The following is a 17,903-nucleotide window of genomic DNA, read 5'->3' as shown; positions in this document are numbered from 1 at the left end:
ATGAACACAGCAGCTATTAATAAATGCTAAATTAAACAGAAAACCAGGAAAAGATGCTAAAATTAAATAAGAGTGGATAAAAGTTGCACAGGAAAATGACGAAAAGATGCCAAAATAAACAGTCACAGTGTAAAAACAGTACTGAAATTTAAAGGCAACACTTCAAGAAGTTTTTAAAAGATGCTAAATGATTAAAAAAGTGACTAAAATGATGCAAAAATAAAAAATAATGGCACAAAGATGCCAAAATGAAAAGAAAACTGGGGAAAAGATGCTTAAGTGGTTACTAAAAGAAGCTAAAATATGCTTAATCAATAGAAATACAAGCCTTAAGATGCTTAAAATAACAAAGAAGTGATTAAAAGATGTTAAATTGGACAGATAAGTGAGGAAAAGATGCATAAAATAATAGAAATGGGGAAAAGATCTTAAAATGAAATAAAAAAAGACAATAAAAGGAACAGAAAGATGGCTTAACGTTGCCAAAATGAACACAGCAGCTATTAATAAATGCTAAATTAAACAGAAAACCGGGAAAAGATGCTAAAATTAAATAAGAGTGGATAAAAGTTGATAAAATGCACAGGAAAATGACCAAAAGATACCAAAATAGACAGTCACAGGGTAAAAACAGTACTGAAATTTAAAGACAACACTTCAAGAAGTTTTTAAAAGATGCTAAACGATTAAAAAAAATAACTAAAATGATGCAAAAAAGGCCAAAAGATGCCAAAATGACAAGAAAAATTGGGGAAAGATGCTTAAGTGAATATGTAAGAGGCTAAAAGATGCTCAAATGACTAGGAATAGAAGCCTAAAGATGCTTTAATGATAGAGAAGTGATTAAAAGATGCAAAAATGAAATAAAAAAGGGGATAAAAGATGATAAAATGAACAGAAAGATGGTTTAAAGTTGCCACAGAAGTTATTAATAGATGCTACAATGCACAGGAAAATGACCAAAAGATGCTAAAATAAAAAGTCACAGTGTAAAAAAACCCCCAGATATTTAAAGGCAACACTTCAAGAAGTTTTTAAAAGATGCTAAATGATTAAAAAAATGACTAAAATGATGCAAAGATGCCAAAATGAAAAGAAAACTGGGGAAAAGATGCTTTAGTGAATACAAAAAGAGGCTAAAAGATGCTCAAATTAATAAAAATAGAAGTCTAAAGATGCTTAAATAACAGAGAAGTGAGGAAAAGATGCAAAAAGTAATGGAAAAGGGGAAAATATCTTAAAATGAAATAAAAATGAGGTTTAAAGATGATAAAAGGAACAGAAAGATGGCTTAAAGTTGCCAAAATGAACACAGCAGCTATTAATAAATGCTAAATTAAACAGAAAACCAGGAAAAGATGCTAAAATTAAATCAGAGTGGATAAAAGTTGATCAAATGCACAGGAAAATGACCAAAATATCCCAAAATAAACAGTCACAGTGTAAAAACAGTACTGAAATTTAAAGGCAACACTTCAAGAAGTTTTCAAAAGGTGCTAAACGATTAAAAAAAATAACTAAAATGATGCAAAAAAGGCCAAAAAATGCCAAAATGAAAAGAAAAATTGGGAAAAGATGCTTAAGTGAATATGTAAGAGGCTAAAAGATGCTCAAATGACTAGGAATAGAAGCCTAAAGATGCTTTAATGATAGAGAAGTGATTAAAAGATGCAAAAATGAAATAAAAAAGGGGATAAAAGATGATAAAATGAACAGAAAGATGGTTTAAAGTTGCCACAGAAGTTATTAATAGATGCTACAATGCACAGGAAAATGACCAAAAGATGCTAAAATAAAAAGTCACAGTGTAAAAAAACCCCCAGATATTTAAAGGCAACACTTCAAGAAGTTTTTAAAAGATGCTAAATGATTAAAAAAATGACTAAAATGATGCAAAGATGCCAAAATGAAAAGAAAACTGGGGAAAAGATGCTTAAGTGAATACAAAAAGAGACTAAAAGATGCTCAAATGAATAAAAATAGAAGCATAAAGATGCTTAGATAGAGAAGTGATTAAAAGATGCTAAAAGAGGCTAAAAGCTGATAAAATGAACAGAGAATTAATGAAAAGATGCTAAAATGAACAGAAACGTGAGGATAATATGCTGAAATCAAGGGTAATTCTGTAAAACAGATTCTAGAATATTAAAGAAGTTTCCTGATGTTCAAATGAATGCTGAAGTTGCCTGAAGACGTTAAAAGGAGAAGTGCTAACGAACTTGTTTAACAGTGAAACCTCTAACAAAAGAAAAATAGACAGGAAGTCTCATGATGTTTAAACACTGGAGGAAGCACTCCGGGGTCATGTGATGATAACCTGTGGATTGATTTACTTTATGACACACTGCTGTCGAGATTAGAGCAGAGTATATTTGATTCATACGTGTACGCAGAGTCACTGAGTGATCCTTTAATGAGGAGACACAGAAGAACTCAGCATGAATGTGATAAAAGAGCGGAGTGCTGCAGAGGCTTCTCTAAAGCGATTTAGTTACAATGCTTTATATTAATATCTTCAGGTCAGAGTGGAGTGCGTGTCAGCTTTCATGCCATGACACTAGCCAGCCCTCTTCTGATTTAACCTGCATAACAGAGCGCCTGGGAGCTGCATTCTGACACAGATAGTAAAAGACGGCATGCACAGAACATTATGACCCTCAGAGTCACTTTACAGCATTCAAACCCACATGGAGATGAGCTCTTTCACGACGCAGATATACTCCACACGCAGGGGGAAAAAAAGAGCTTTCTCCTGCCATGCTTTCATAGACTTCCTCTCCATCTTGTCATCTTCATCACCCCTCTTATCACAAACTTAGACCCGGTTATCTTCCTCTCAATCCACTCTCTCTGTAAATCATGCATTTTGACCTTTTTCTGCCTCCTCACATGTGAACTCTGCAGCCTCGCCTCTTCCTCTGCAGACGTTTGACTGAGGGTCAGATTTATGTTTAAGGGCACCCGCGAGGCTGCGTATTTCAAAGATGGACAGCCTGCAGTGATTTACCGAGCGCCAACACCGAAGCAGCAATCTGTTTTACCTCACAGGAGTCGTGTGTGTGCACGCCGCTGTTTTCAGGTATCAGCGCAAAAACAATTTAAAGGCCTCTGGGAACCCAAATCAAGCTAAAACATTCTACCTGTGATATTCCAGACCATATGTAAATACTAAAACCTGTGAAAAAATATTAGAACTCAACTTTTTAAAATTTGTTCAATTACATTTTTTAACACGTTTTCACACTGGGTTTTAAGGGGGCTGGTTTAACCTGATATTTATTACGTAATAAATATCCAACCAATCAGAAATGAAACACTGAGTCAAGTTCACACATGTTCAACAGAACTCCTCCTGCTTCATATAGTCAGCCCTTTCTAGTGTGTCCTCATCTTGTTGCTTTGCACCTGCCATGTGAGAAACGACATTTCAATCAGCTGTATTCAAGCTATCCAGATGAATGACAATAAAGTTTGAGCTGAGTTGATATGATCCGCTCATTTCACCAGGACCGGTTCATTAACCATCCTCAGGACTGGTTCACTAACTTTCCCCAGGACCCGTCCACTAACTCTCCCCAGGACCAGTTCATTAACTTTCCCCAGGACCAGTTCATTAACTCTCCCCAGGACCAGTTCATTAACTTTCCCCAGGACCAGTTCATTAACTTTCCCCAGGACCGGTTCACTAACTTTCCTCAGGACCAGTTCACTAACTCTCCCCAGGACCGGTTCATTAACTTTCCCCAGGACCGGTTCACTAACTTTCCCCAGGACCGGTTTCTTGAACTTTCCCCAGGACCGGTTCTCTAACTTTCCCTAGGACCGGTTCACTAACTTTCCCCAGGACTGGTTCACTAACTTTCCTCTGGACCGGTTCTCTAGCTTTCCCCAGGACCGGTTCAGTAACTTTCCCCAGGACCAGTCCACTAATTTTCCCCAGGACCGGTTTCTTGAACTTTCCCCAGGACCGGTTCACTAACTTTCCTCTGGACTGGTTCACTAACTTTCCTCTGGACTGGTTCACTAACTTTCCTCTGGACCGGTTCACTAACTTTCCTCTGGACCGGTTCACTAACTTTCCTATGGACCGGTTCACTAACTTTCCCCAGGACCGGTTCACTAACTTTGTCCAGGACCGGTTCACTAACTTTCCTCTGGACCGGTTCACTAACTTTCCCCAGGACCTGTTTACTAACTTTGTCCAGGACCGGTTCACTAACTTTCCCCAGGACTGGTTTCTCGAACTTTCCCCAGGACCGGTTTCTCGAACTTTCCCCAGGACCGGTTCACTAACTTTCCCCAGGACCGGTTCACTAACTTTCCCCAGGACCGGTTCACTAACTTTCCTCAGGACCGGTTCCCAAACTTTCCTCAGGACCGGTTCCCTAACTTTCCCCAGGACCGGTTCACTAACTTTCCCCAGGACCGGTTCACTAACTTTCCTCAGGACCGGTTCCCTAACTTTCCCCAGGACCGGTTCACTAACTTTCCCCAGGACCGGTTCACTAACTTTCCTCAGGACAGGTTCACTAACTTTCCCCAGGACAGGTTCACTAACTTTCCCCAGGACCGGTTCCCTAACTTTCCCAAAGACCGGTTCACTAACTTTCCCCAGGACTGGTTCACTAACTTTCCCCAAACAGTTCCGTCTGACACCCTGAGCCGAGCTCCTCTGCGTGCACATACTACACTTCAGCCTCCTCTGCTCCTGGCGTCCCATGGTCCTGTTGCCCCGGAGACTACTCAGAGACCATTTGAAATGAATCATTTTCAGATTCTGGAGTTTTGATGTCTTTAGATTCAGAGTCAGACGGCTCAAATATGCAGGCTGTGAACTCTCTCTTGACCTGTCAATCAAAGACTTAGGCCACGCCCACACAGTCCTGAGAAATGCTCTGACCTGTAAAATAAGATGTTTTTGAACAGAGTTTTTTCAGAGTTATGGATGATTATTTTTATGTTGAAGCTTGATTACACATTACATTTTGATATTCTATGTGAATTTAAATATTCCATTTACGTTTCCTGAGACTTTAAGACATGATTTCTGCTCCGTCAGTGCACCGTGTAATTTTTTGAGTGTGCGTTGCAGAGATTAACTCGCAATATAAAGACACAGGGATGTAGAAAATCCTCTAAAGTGCACGTGTGTTGGGCTGTAAAATGAGAGTTTAGAGCTGAGATTGTGCCACAGGAGAGCACGGTTAAGGAAGTGAATGCAGTCCTCGTAGAGATAGTGCAACAAAAGGAAGTAATTACAGTAAATGATGTATTAGCCTAATGACTCTCCCGGCCCGAGGCTTACATTAGAAAGAAAAAAGAGGTTTTTCCAGTGAACCTCAGCAGCACAGATTCTGCTTTTTTAACAGCTCAGAGGTGATGAGAGGCCTTGATGCTGCTTAATAGATTAATAGATTCTCCCTGAGGCTGTATGTGCTTAATGTGCATGTGTGTGTGAAGCAGTGTGTGTGTGAAGCAGTGTGTGTGTGAAGCAGTGTGTGTCCCGAAACATACCAGGACTATGATCTGCGCTCTGAGCTTGTGGGTGGGTGAGCTGTATTCCCATCTTCAGCATTCATGTGTCTGCATTTTGAATAAGGCTGTGGTTCTGGATTAGCTATTCAAATTCATGCTTCTGAAACCTGAAACGGTTTCTTTGGTGGTTTCGGAGCGCAGTCGGCGGTGGACGAAGTTTTTAGATCACTTAACATTCCCCCCCCTGAAGAAGAGCAACTTACATTTTGTAGTTCTATTATTGTGAGCGCTGTTCAGGAAACCAGCTGGAGCTGCAGAAGGACTTTAGAAATACCTTCTAAGACATGCACAATATGGGGGCGGACACTTCTAAATATAATTTGATTGAAACTATTCAAAGGTAGAAGAAGCAGCTGATAGAGCAGGCGCCACATGCACAGGACTGAGGACTGCACAAGTGTAAGGGGTTGATTCTGGACAGGATTTGGTTTGGATCATCCTCTACTCTCTCCCAAAGTTCCCAGCCTCCCTCCTTTAAGCTGTCCTATCTAAAAAAAGCTAAAAAGCCCCGCCCCTAAATAAAAACATAAATAAGTTGACTGTAAAGCTCACCTGTTGGTCCAGTTGCAGATAAGAAGGGGCTTAACGACTTCCCTGAGGTACATGTTAATTTAAACATGCATTTGGCATTTAAGATGGATTACATGAACACGTCCTGCAGCTGAAGAAGCACACACACACTCATTGCTCTTACACACTGCCATTTCAAGGAGGGATATTTACGCCTCGTCTGCAATGTGCAACACACGTAGGTGTAATAGTGAGGCAAAGTCCAGGGAAGACAGTAGCAATATGTAGGGTCAGAGCTGGCAGGGTGGAACAGTGCTGTGTGTGAGTGTGGGATGCTCTGAGCTTTGCCTCTTGTGTGAAATCACACACTGAGACACTAATATCACTATTGAAGCAGGAAATGGTCAACCGGCCGGGAATTGAACCAGCGACCCCTGCGACGAGGACTGTAGCCTACTAGCCTCTGTAGTCGGCTAAGATCTTTTCCCCATTTCTGCTATTTTTTGCATCTTTTAATCACTTCTTTGTTCAATTTAGTATCTTTTAATCACTTCTTTGTTGATTTAAGCATCTTAAGGCTTCTATTTCTATTGATTATGCATATTCTAGCTTCTTTTGGTATCCACTTAAGCATCTTTTCCCCAGTTTTCTTTTCATTTTTGCATCTTTGAGCCGTTTCTCTTTTTTTTGCATCATTTTAGTCACTTTTTTTAATCCTTTAGCATCTTTTAACCACTTATTGTTAAGTGGCACTTATTAAATTTCAGTATTTTCTTACACTGTGACTGTTTATTTTGGCATCTTTTGGTCATTTTCCTGTGCATTTCATCATCTCTAAGCCTATTTTCTATTAATATTAGCATCTTAACCCATTTTCTGTATATTTTAGCATCTTTAAGCCACTTGGCTGTTTAATTTAGCTGCTTTTAATCTCCTTTCTGTTCATGTAACCATCTTTAAGCCTCTGTTTTTATTCACTTTAGCGTCCTTTCCCCATTTCTGTTTATTTTAGCATCACTTTTCATGTTCAATTTAGCATCTTTTAATACTTTCTGTTTTCATTTAGGATCATTTAACCTTTTTAAAAATAATTTTAAGCATCTTTTCCTCACTTTTCTGATTTATTTATCATTTTTTAATCACTTCTCCGTTCATTAAAGCATCTTTAAGCCTATTTTAAAATTCATTTCAGCATCTTTAAGCAACTTTTATGTTTAATTTGCATATTTTCATAACTTCTGTGCTCATTTTGGCATCTTTAAGCCACCTCTATGTTTATTTATCTTCCTTAAAGATCTTTTAATAACTAATTGAAGTGTTTCCTTTTAAATGTCAGTATCATTTTACACCGTGACTACTTATTTTTGAATGGACGGATGAATGGTTTCTGTAAAGTGACTGAAAATACAAACACATAATTACAAATAACACCCCCAGCTCTAACGACTGAATCAATCTGGCTCATACTCTAACAGTGTAAATATATATATTTTTTAAAAGTTATATTTTTGGCCTTTTTGCCTTTATTTTATAGGACAGCTGAAGAGAGACAGGAAATGTGGGGAGTGGAGAGCGGGGGGGTGGGGGCAAGCAGGAAATGGTCAACCGGCCGGGAATTGAACCAGCGACCCCCTGCGACGAGGACTGTAGCCTCTATAGTCGGCTAAGATCTTTTCCCCAAAAGTTTTTCTCTCATCATTCATATTCTCTGAAAAATGGCCCAAAAAAATCACAAATTCTGGCAGGGTATGTAAACTTATGAGCACAACTGTAAAGGACCCAGGACATTAACAACAAACACTGTTTCAGGGGTGAAATGTGGAAGTGCAAAGGAGTAGGGATGAAGACATTTAAGGAAAGCCTTAAAGCTCCTGTGAGGAGTATTTACATGGTTATGAAACAGGCTGAAACTAACAGTGATGCCTCTTTATAAGCCACAAAATCAAACAAAACTTCCAGGATCAAGTTTGACAGATTCAGAATTTCTATATTGTGCTTTTTATTGTTCATGAAACTTCTGTGAGGGGGTAGGTGTCAGATGAGACGACCGGGATATCTTTGGTGATGGATCCTGAAAGTTTAAGTTACCGACTGGCGATGAACATGACTTGAATACTGTGTGTTTGACCACACGTCTTCTCGTCCTTTCCAGAATGATGTCTTCCATGCGAGCTACGCCTCCCTTCCACCCACCATCTGAGGAAGAGGAGGCGATGGGTCAGGACATGGCGGCCTGGGCCAGCGACAAGCGAGAGGGCCCGAAGGAGAGCCTGTCCCCGCCTCTGCACGACCAACCCCAACCTGACGAGCTGCAGCCAATCAGAGAGAAGCTGACGGATGCTGAGTGGGAGAGCGTGGTGCCTGCTGCGATGGTGAGACGTGAATTACGCCGCGACCATATCTTATCTTGAGATATGTTGCTATAAGTCAGACCTATAAAACAAACGTGATGCGTGTGTGTACACTGTGTACACACTCAGGGCACAGCGCTCATAAAACACTCATGAAATACATGCTGGAGTACACAGGGCTGTGCAAATTCTCATGCATAATGATGATTGTGCACAATTGAATGTGAGAGCATGCACACACACACTCATACGCAGAGTAACACACACCAGTGGTCTCCTCTGGTCTGTGTGCTGCAGGCAGTGCTGTAGGCAGCCCAACGAGGGTCCTCCTCTAGAGACTTACAGCCCTTGGTTCTTCTCATCTCCACAGCCTATGGTGTGTGTGTAGGTGTGTGTGTAGGTGTGTGTGGGTGTTAGTTACTTGGCTTCAGGTTCTGTTGGTCCCTAATGAAAGAGGCGTGTTTGACTTCAGCCTCAGAGGAAAGGGGAAAGTTCTGAGAGTAAAGTTTCCTCGGGTATCAATGTGCTGCTCAGACACATTTGACATTTCCGATCCAGAATCCTGCGACGGGGTTGAAATTCAGGATTATCTGATTACACAAATTGGACATGAAGAGCCAATCACGTCGAAGCGTTCTCTGTGAAACTTTAAAGATGATCAAGTTTTAAAAACGGCTTGAAAACTTTTGCTCCGGTTAGTGTCTGTGTCAGGGTGCAAAGTGTCCTCCAGGCCAGAATGTTCCTGCAAACATGAAGCTGACTCACTGTTTCTGTTTGTTTTCTTCTTTTTGTTAAGCTGTCGCACTCTCTACACACTCCTGCATGTGTTTCTCCCCCTGTGGGTGTCCACTGGAGAGAACCTTTAAAACACCGATTCTTCATTTGTTGTCTGAATTAGAAAATATGAGCAGGAGGAAAAGTTGGAAAGTTGGGCCCAGAAAGTCAGCAGGAGGTAAAATAAGGACAACACTTCACATACAAGTGAAGTGTTGGCTTCCTCTCACTGAGTTCTGTGAACAGTAATTCCTCCATAATTTGTCTCGTATAAAACGTCCCCGATGCAAAGAATTGCTCTTGTATACCTGTCATCTTCATCAGAGAGCACGTCTGGAGAAGCTTTCGGCGAGGCAGCTTTATTTATGTAGCACATGTTGTACACAGAGCCAATTCAAAGGGCGCCAAAGAGAAAGAAAACAAAATAAAAGGCTCTGAAATACAGGAGTTAAAAGAGCAGCAGGAATCATTTTTTAACTCTTTAAATCTCATTATGAAGAACAAAAGGTGTTTAAAGACAAGTAACTGAGCTTTAATGTAGAAATAGACTGTAAGGTATTATTAAAGCTCCTGTGAGGAGTTTGTAGTTCTTGCCCAAATAAGGACATGACTCACTTGACTGACAGGCAGGAACACATAGCTGTTGGCTAGGAGGCTCAAACCCCACCCCTTTACATCACACTCTGACTGGTTGAGTTCAGCATTTCCAATATGGCTGCCGCCGTTGATTTGGCTTCAAAACAGCACCCAGGAACAGATGGGTGACGTCACAGATACTACATCTATGGTCATGAAACAGACTTAAATCAACAGTGAGTCTCTCAATAATAATAATAACTTCATTTATATAGCCCCTTTTAAAAACAATGGTTTACAAAGTACTTGATGGACAGCAGGGCATGCATGAGAACCAAACAGTAGTTTAACTCAAACATCAAGAACGCATCATGAACGCATTGTACCGGTCCCGGGCCAGGAAACGGGCAGGTAGCATCACCGCTGACCCCTCACACCCTGGACACAAAATCTTCAAACTCCTCCCCTCCGGCAGGCGCTACAGATCACTGTGCGCCAAAACAACCCGCCATAAGAACAGTTTCTTCCCCCAGGCTGTCACTCTGATGAACACTAAACCATAACAGTGTCATACCTGTTGGATCAATACTCTCTGTAAATATACAATGCAACAATTCTCAAAGCAGAATTCCATATTTCTATTTTTTGTACTATTTAACTACTATTTTATAATGTAAAAACTACCTCTGCTACTCACCACTGCACTTTATCATATTATTTTAGCCTGTACATATTAGTCATGCCTATTTGTTGTTTCTTTGTATTTATAGCTAAGGTTATTGTTATTATATTTTTATTTTTATTTTTATTGTAGTTCTTATTCTTATTCCTATTCTTATGCCTTGTACAAAGAGAGCACAGTTTACTGAAGTCAAATTCCTTGTGTGTTCAAGCATACTTGGCGAATAAAGCTGATTCTGATTCTGATTCTGATTCTGAAAAGTTTAACCCGTTATAGCAAGAAGCCAACGATATGAACTGAGACCAAAGGGACCAAGAGAATTAAAAGAAAAGAAACAATACAAGCAGTAAAAAGGGAATAAAGCACTGGAAGAGAGGTTTGAGAGATATCATTTTCAATATAGATAAAGCTTTTAAAGATAAAAGCCATAAAAGAAATTAAAACAAAATAATACAGACGTAGTATCCGTGACGTCACCCATCTCTTCCTGAAGCACTGTTTTGAAGCCCATCGTTGGCGGGTGCCATATTGGAAATGCTGAACTCAACCTAACTTCTGTCAAGCTAGTGTGAGACAAAGGGCCTTTAGCCTTTAGCCTAACAGCTACAGGGTGCCCGCCAAGCGGCAACCTCCAGTCTAAAATTATGAGTCAATGCGGAAGTGTTAAAAGCTGCAGTTCATCGAGGATCCGCTTGAGGCTGGCTCCGGAAGTACCTGAAGTCACATACACATGAATGGGGAAAAGACGATCTTTGCAGCATTAATAAACATGTTTACAGCCTGGTACAAAAGATGAGTGTAGTCTGAATAGCTAATTTCTCGATGTCCTCTCACTGTGAGGGGGGTGAATTCTTTTCTAATTCGGCAATTTCGAAGATATTGAGATTACCAGTCTTCCAATGAGAGGCTCAGCTGCCTGTGGGAACACTGCAGCTGTTGGCTAGGAGGCTCAAAGCCCGCCTCTTTACGTCACACTGGCTCGACAGAAGCAATATGGCTGCCGCTGCCGATTGGTCTCAAAACAGCTCTTCAGAAACAGATGGGTGACGTCACGGATACTACGTCCATATTTTTTACAGTCTATGGTGCCCGCCTTTAAATCAAGTCAGGCACGCCCTTATTTGGGCAAAACTCACAAGTTTAATATCTTCAAAAATACTGAGTTATAAATGAACTATTCAGAGGGTGTGTATGTGGTTTACAGTGTTTCTGCAGCCAGCCTCTAGTGGACGCTCAATGAACTGCAGTTTGTTTAAGCACTTCCGCATGGGCTTCATATTTTAAGACTGGAGGTAACTGCTTGGTAAAGACATAAAAAAGAGATAAAACCAGTAAAATAAATAAAGTAATAAAGGGAATAAAAGCAGTAAAGGCGGTAAATGAGGAATTAGGAGAGTAAAGCGATTAAAGGAAATAAGATGGGATTAAAAAAGGGGGGGGGGTAGGCGACTCAAATATTTGTGATGAGTGATGCTTTAAAAAAAAAAAGAATATATTTATTGTCAGAAAACACAGTTTTTTCGTGTGCAGGACAAAATAAGCATAAAATGTAAGAGGTATCCCTTTGTCCACAGGGGGCGCCAGAGTTCTCACAAGCTGAAAGTTCCCCACAGAAAGTCTTAATCCTGGTCCCATCATCATCATTGTTTGAGGAAAGCTTTTTGAAAATGACTTTCTGTAAAATTCATTCTCACTTTTAAAACCCTGAGTCAAAATAGCTGTCATTGTTTTTGTTATGATCTCTAAGCGTGATGCTTTTATATCCAGAGTGACCCGATCCGTGTCCCTGCCTTGCTCAAGGACAGCTTACGTCCTCTCTGAGAAAGTCACGGACGCTCATTGTCTCCTGAATGATGAATGTGTGACCTTTGGGTTTATAATATGATCTGGACATCAGGCCTTCCTGCCTGCATCACACTGCTTGTATAACTCCTGAGCGGCATTATACAGAGCCAAAACAACACACCTTAACAATCCAAGTGACACACTATCTCCTAATCCTCATTACGGAGGCATCTTCCGCTTAGAGACAAAGTGCACAACAGGGCCTCCTGGAGCCATTTCAAGGGCGTCTTAAGATCCCGCTGTTAGCCAAAGCCCCTTGTCTTTGAAACATAAGCCTCCTAAAGTTCTCGGAGATCCCCCCACTCTGTAAGGGGAGGAGAAAGCATCCAGAAATAGCCCCGGTGTATGAACACCTGTGCTGAAGTGTCTGTTGTGTGGGACAATGTGGTCGTCTTGAGGGGCTTATCTTCTCTGTAAATATAGATCCTTGTGCCTTTTGCTTAACTTATAACCCTGCAGAGCAAACAGCAGGGGGACAGAAGCACCGCAGTCGGACAGTGAGACATTAAAAGGCCTGTTTCATTTCTTTGATGAGCTTTGAACGAGTCTGAAGTCACCACGTCTGAGCACTGTGAATTAAATGCATCCATTTAAAGTGAGGGGAACATCTTTGTATGCTAAGAAACTTTATAACTTCTGACCTCTGCATCAGTTATCCTCTTTGCACTCCTGACCAGTTAAGTGGACAACTGACTCTAAATGTCACACAGGAGGTAAGCTGGTTAAACTGCACATGTATGAAGGTTGTCTCCTGGCTTGTTGGAGTTAGTACAAGTTCAAACTTTGGAAAACTCTCCTCCCCTGCCTTTGATTTCTTAATTCTACTGAGACAATAAGACAAAAGACAGAAGTAATAATAAGTGTTGCATGTTCTAAAGCAGTGGTGTCCAAACTTTTTTCAAAGAGGGCCACATTTGATGTTGTCAGAATACCTCAGGGCCAGTGACTCCTACCGAGACTTAGGAATCATAAAAGTTATGGATGAAATCTCTATTTAATAAAAAATATTTTAAACATTCTCTCAATAAATCAGTAACTAGGTAGTCCTCAGTTCTCCACAAGCCATGTAAACATTAGCAAACTTTATCTTCTTCTGGAGGAAAATGGTTGGGTAATGTGGGAAAAATATTGTCTCATTATTTTTCTATGGCAGGATCACGATCTGGATTTCATCACTTCTTTTTCAGGTTGTTTTTAAGACTTTTCTGACCAGCAGACAACATTTTAAAAACACAATAATTATTTTCCTGCATTCTGAACAATTTTTATGCACCAAATTTTGCCTTTTCTGCACAATTTCATCGTTTTGATTTTGTCTTGTGTCCTCTTTTGTGTCTTCTGAACTTTTAGTGTTCATCAAGAACATTTTCACATCATGACACAAACATTAATTTGAAAACCTGTCAGCTTTAAGAGTTCTTGTGTTTCTTCTTTACTGCCGTCTTCCAGAATTCCCAGAGCTTTGGCTTTTATACAAGTAGTCCATATGAATATATATTTTTGAGACGTTTCTGGATTGACTTTAGTTTTGTAAGTGCGCTTGAAAGAAACAGCAAATGTGCAGATGATTCAGAATGTGATTAATTACTAATGCTATTAATTAATGCTATATATAACACATTTTAAGATGGAAGCTTGGGGCCATAAATAAATGGACCTTGGGCCGTGATTGGCCCCCGGGCCGTACTTTGGACACCCCTGTTCTAAAGTCTTGTCACAGCAGGTGTCCATGCTGAATGCACATGTTTCCAGTTCTCCTAATCCCACATAACTTTGATTTTTAATTCCTGAGATTACAGAGTTTTCTGTTTTTGATCCATGGGAGCTGTCGGGTGTATTTGTTCAAAAAAACAAATTCAAAGTGAATTAAAATTTCAGCTTTGCATTAAAAACTGTATAAATAACAGACTTTTACAACATGACATCACCTTTTGTTTGTTGAGTTAGCCTCAAGTTCAGCATTACGGCCACCACCATATTGTTTTTTGACATTTTTTGTGACTTTTGCAACTTTTTCTCCCTTTTTTTTAAAACTTTTTGGACTTCCTCTTAGTACATTGAGCTATTAAGCAAGGTTTGTATCCGCTATTTGCACGGAAAACTCTCCACGAGGCATCGATGAATAGATTTTAAGATTCTTTTATTGGTTTTTAAATCTCTTAATGGTCTTGCTCCTTCTTATTTAGCAGATTTGCTTTCATCATATGAGCCAGTCAGAGCCCTCAGGTCTTCAGGGAGTGGACTTTAAATTGTACCAAAGGCTAGAACAAAGACTCACGGTGAGGCAGCCTTTTATTATCACGGCCCACGCCTGTGGAACACCCTACCTGAAGATCTGAGGGCTGAACAGAGCACAGACATTTTTAAAAGCAAACTCAAGACCGACCTTTTTAGTCTCACTTTAAAAACTGAGTTTGATTCTTAACAGTTTTATTTCACCTTACTTTATTTATTTATTTAGTATCTAATTCAAATTTTTGTCACTTTTAATTAAATTAAATTAAATTAAATTAATTAGACGATTGGCCTCAAAACAGCGCTCAGGAACAGATGGGTGAATTCACGGATACTACGTCCATTACTTATTAATTCATTGCAACTTCAAAAATGTAATACTTAAAATGTCTTTTTTTAATCCAAGACTGTCCAGCATACCATCAGAAATTATCTTGAGACTTATGTTGGGGTCTGCATCCCAAGGCTGAGAAAAGTGATCCCTTGATATTCATGTTTTGAAGCACTAGCATGAATTAAAAATGACATGGCGCAACAGAAAAGGGAAAACAGTGAATCATGTAAGCCATAGGGATAATGTATGGCTAGCAAGTGGTTATGAGAAATAGTCTTGTCAACCTTGAAGGATTTCTGGACAGAATCCAATTTGAAAATGTCCGTGTTGTTTAGCCTGTTGCATTAGCATACTGCTAACTGTAACTAGCGTTTTAGCCACACTGCTTTGATGCTAATGGAAGGTAACGGTTTGACCTCACCTTACAAGAAGCCTTTAAAGGCCCTGTGAGGAGTTTTGAACTGGCTGAGAAACAGACTGAAAATGATACTGATGCCTCTTTATAACCTTCAATAGCAAACAAGTCCATCAGCAGCAACACTGACACCTTCTCTGTTGTAATTTTTGATGCCTGAAACCACCCTGGGTGGGTAGGTGCCAGACCAGATGATGGACATCTCGCTTCAGAAACAGCCTTTATTTGACTGTTTTCATGGAAAATAATAACATTGCCTGATAAAGTTGACTGTTGAACACAACAGGATGAGGCTTTTGTTGAAAACACTACTTTTGCATGTATAGGACAAGAGATAAGAGGTATCACTTTGTCCACAAGGGGGGCGCCAGAATTGATACAAAACAAAAGTTCCTCACAGCAGCTTTAATTAAATTAAATTAAATTAAATTAAATTAATTAATTAATTAATTATTTTTTAAGTATAGCATCTTATTTTCTTTTATCGGTTTAATATTTTAGAGTTTTATTATCTTAGTAATGTATTTTATTTTGGTGAGTTTAGTTTCCTGTGTTGAGTTTTAACATCTTATTTTACCTCCAGTGTTTCCTCATGATGATATCATGAGAGCGTTTTCTCAGTTCAGCAACTTATTTTTTATTTATTTATATATTTATTTTATTTATTATTATTATTTTTGCATATATTGTGTTATTAACCTTAGGATTGTGGGTCAGGGTTGGGGTTGGGGTTGGGATTAGGATGGGAGGGTCTTTTTATTTTTATATATATATATTTTTAAATTCTATTCTAAGCTGTTTTTTATGTACAACACTTTGTGTTACAATGTCATTGTATGAAAAGTGCTTTATAAATAAAGTCTGATTGATTGATTGATTGAATGATACAAGGACGGACCCCTAGCAGACAAGAAACAGTGTTCACCTGTCACTCAAATCAGCTGCTCCCATAATTAATCTTTGCACTAAACCTTTATTTCATGTCCTATAAAGATGTACCCCTCATAGGAAAAAAGGAAGTGAGTCATAGAGACCCAAAATGTATTTCATTTCTTTGTACAAGGCTAAAAGTGATTTTAATATGGGGCTTAATGGAGACTGACTCTCTTATGGAGCCAGCCTCTTGTGGCCAATCTGGGAATTGCAGTTTTTGGCACTTCCTGGTTGCCTTCATTTTTTTTGCCTTGGACGTTGCATGCTTTTGGAATCAATTTGACTTATTTTGTGTCTCTCCTCCCAGGACAACGAAAGCAGTAAAGGCTGCTCGGTCTACTCCTACCGGACTAACTCTACCTCTCCAACCAAGCCAGAGGAGTGCTCCAGGGATCGCGGCGAGCCCATGATCGGCCTCACCTTTGGGACGCCGGAGCGCCGCAAAGGAAGCCTGGCGGACGTGGTGGACACACTGAAACAGAAGAAACTAGTGGAGCTGACCAAGACGGAGCAAGACGGTGAGTGACTGCTCTTGGGTTAAAGCGTGTCTGGTCTCTCCAGAACCTGGCTTTACAAGATCCATGAGAGGCAGACTTGGTCGTTGTGAATGGTTTATCTAGTGGAGCTTTGAGAGGATGCTTTTCATGAGCTTATTTTCTGCTCAAAGAAACCAGCTTGGATTCTCCTCAAGGAGCAGGAGACAGTTTTGAAATTAATACCTACGTTATTTTTATACATCGTGGTTGTGTAACTTATTGTGCAACAGGAACATAAGAGAGCAGTTGTCATATCGGTTTTAAAAGGATGATTGTTCAGTGTTTGCTTGGAGAGCTCTTTGTCCTCGTTTGCAGCTAAAATGACTGCTGCAGCTGTTTGAAAATGTCTGGAGTGCAGCTGAAATCCATTATTGAACTGATGTTGGACCTACAACAAAGACGGCAGAGCGACGAGAACAGGGCTCGTCTGACTGTCAACAGCGTGCCTGTCATCAGGTTGTTATGTGCTAACAGAAAAGTAGAAGAATCAATAAATCTTCAAACTACTGAAGCCACTGATCAGATATGAATTCACTCACAGTTAAAGCTTCTGTGGGGAAGTTTTAGCTGATAATGAAATGAATCCTGATGCCTGTCTTTGACCTACAAAAGCAAACAAGACCGTCAAAAGCACGTTGATTATTTCTGTATAGTTATTTTTAAAGCCTGTCACTCCTGACATGGGGCAGGCGTCAGACAAGGATACTGCCAGAACAGCCTTGTTATGTTCTGTCCATTCTGAGTTTCATATTAAACATACAAGAAAAAGAAGGATGAGGTTTTTTGTTGCAGAACAAACTCACACATTCACCGAACGAGATCAGTAAAGATATGAATTGTCCCAGTCTTTCCACAGGAGGCGCCAAAATCCACAAGTTCCTCACGGGAGCTTTAAAGTGACAACACTGACTATCGTTTTCAAACTGGACCTGAATAAAGGTCCTGTTTTTGTTTTAGTCTTGGCACTTTTGCACTCTTCATCCTTTGCTTATCGAGACATTAAAACCAGAAGCCGGAGCAGTGATTCTCAACCTTCTTGAGTCACGACCAAGCGGCTAAAAACTGCAGTTCATCGAGTGTCCACTTGATGCTGGCGCCGGAAGTACCAGAGTTTTTGCCCAAATAAGGACATGACTGACTTGACTGACAGGCGGGAACACATAGCTGTTGGCTAGGA

The 17,903-nt window shown here is 40.0% G+C and overlaps 1 protein-coding gene across 1 annotated transcript in view; it reads left to right on the top strand.

Annotated features, from left to right (window-relative positions):
• Positions 1-17,354, top strand: part of LOC117813763 (transcription factor SOX-6-like) — a 43,865-nt gene extending 26,511 nt beyond the window's left edge. Inside the window, exons 2-4 of the mRNA XM_034684792.1 lie at positions 8,198-8,417; positions 16,498-16,708; positions 17,042-17,354. Of these exons, the coding sequence (XP_034540683.1) occupies positions 8,199-8,417; positions 16,498-16,708; positions 17,042-17,067 (456 nt within the window). The 5' untranslated portion in view covers position 8,198 and the 3' untranslated portion in view covers positions 17,068-17,354. The remainder of the gene's footprint in view (positions 1-8,197; positions 8,418-16,497; positions 16,709-17,041) is intronic.
• Positions 17,355-17,903: the final 549 nt, after the last annotated feature.

This window comes from Notolabrus celidotus, chromosome 6 (genome assembly GCF_009762535.1).
Source record: "Notolabrus celidotus isolate fNotCel1 chromosome 6, fNotCel1.pri, whole genome shotgun sequence".
Lineage (NCBI taxonomy): Eukaryota > Metazoa > Chordata > Actinopteri > Labriformes > Labridae > Notolabrus > Notolabrus celidotus.
Note: the sequence above shows the minus strand (reverse complement) of the source record. Positions and strands in the feature narration are given on the sequence as shown.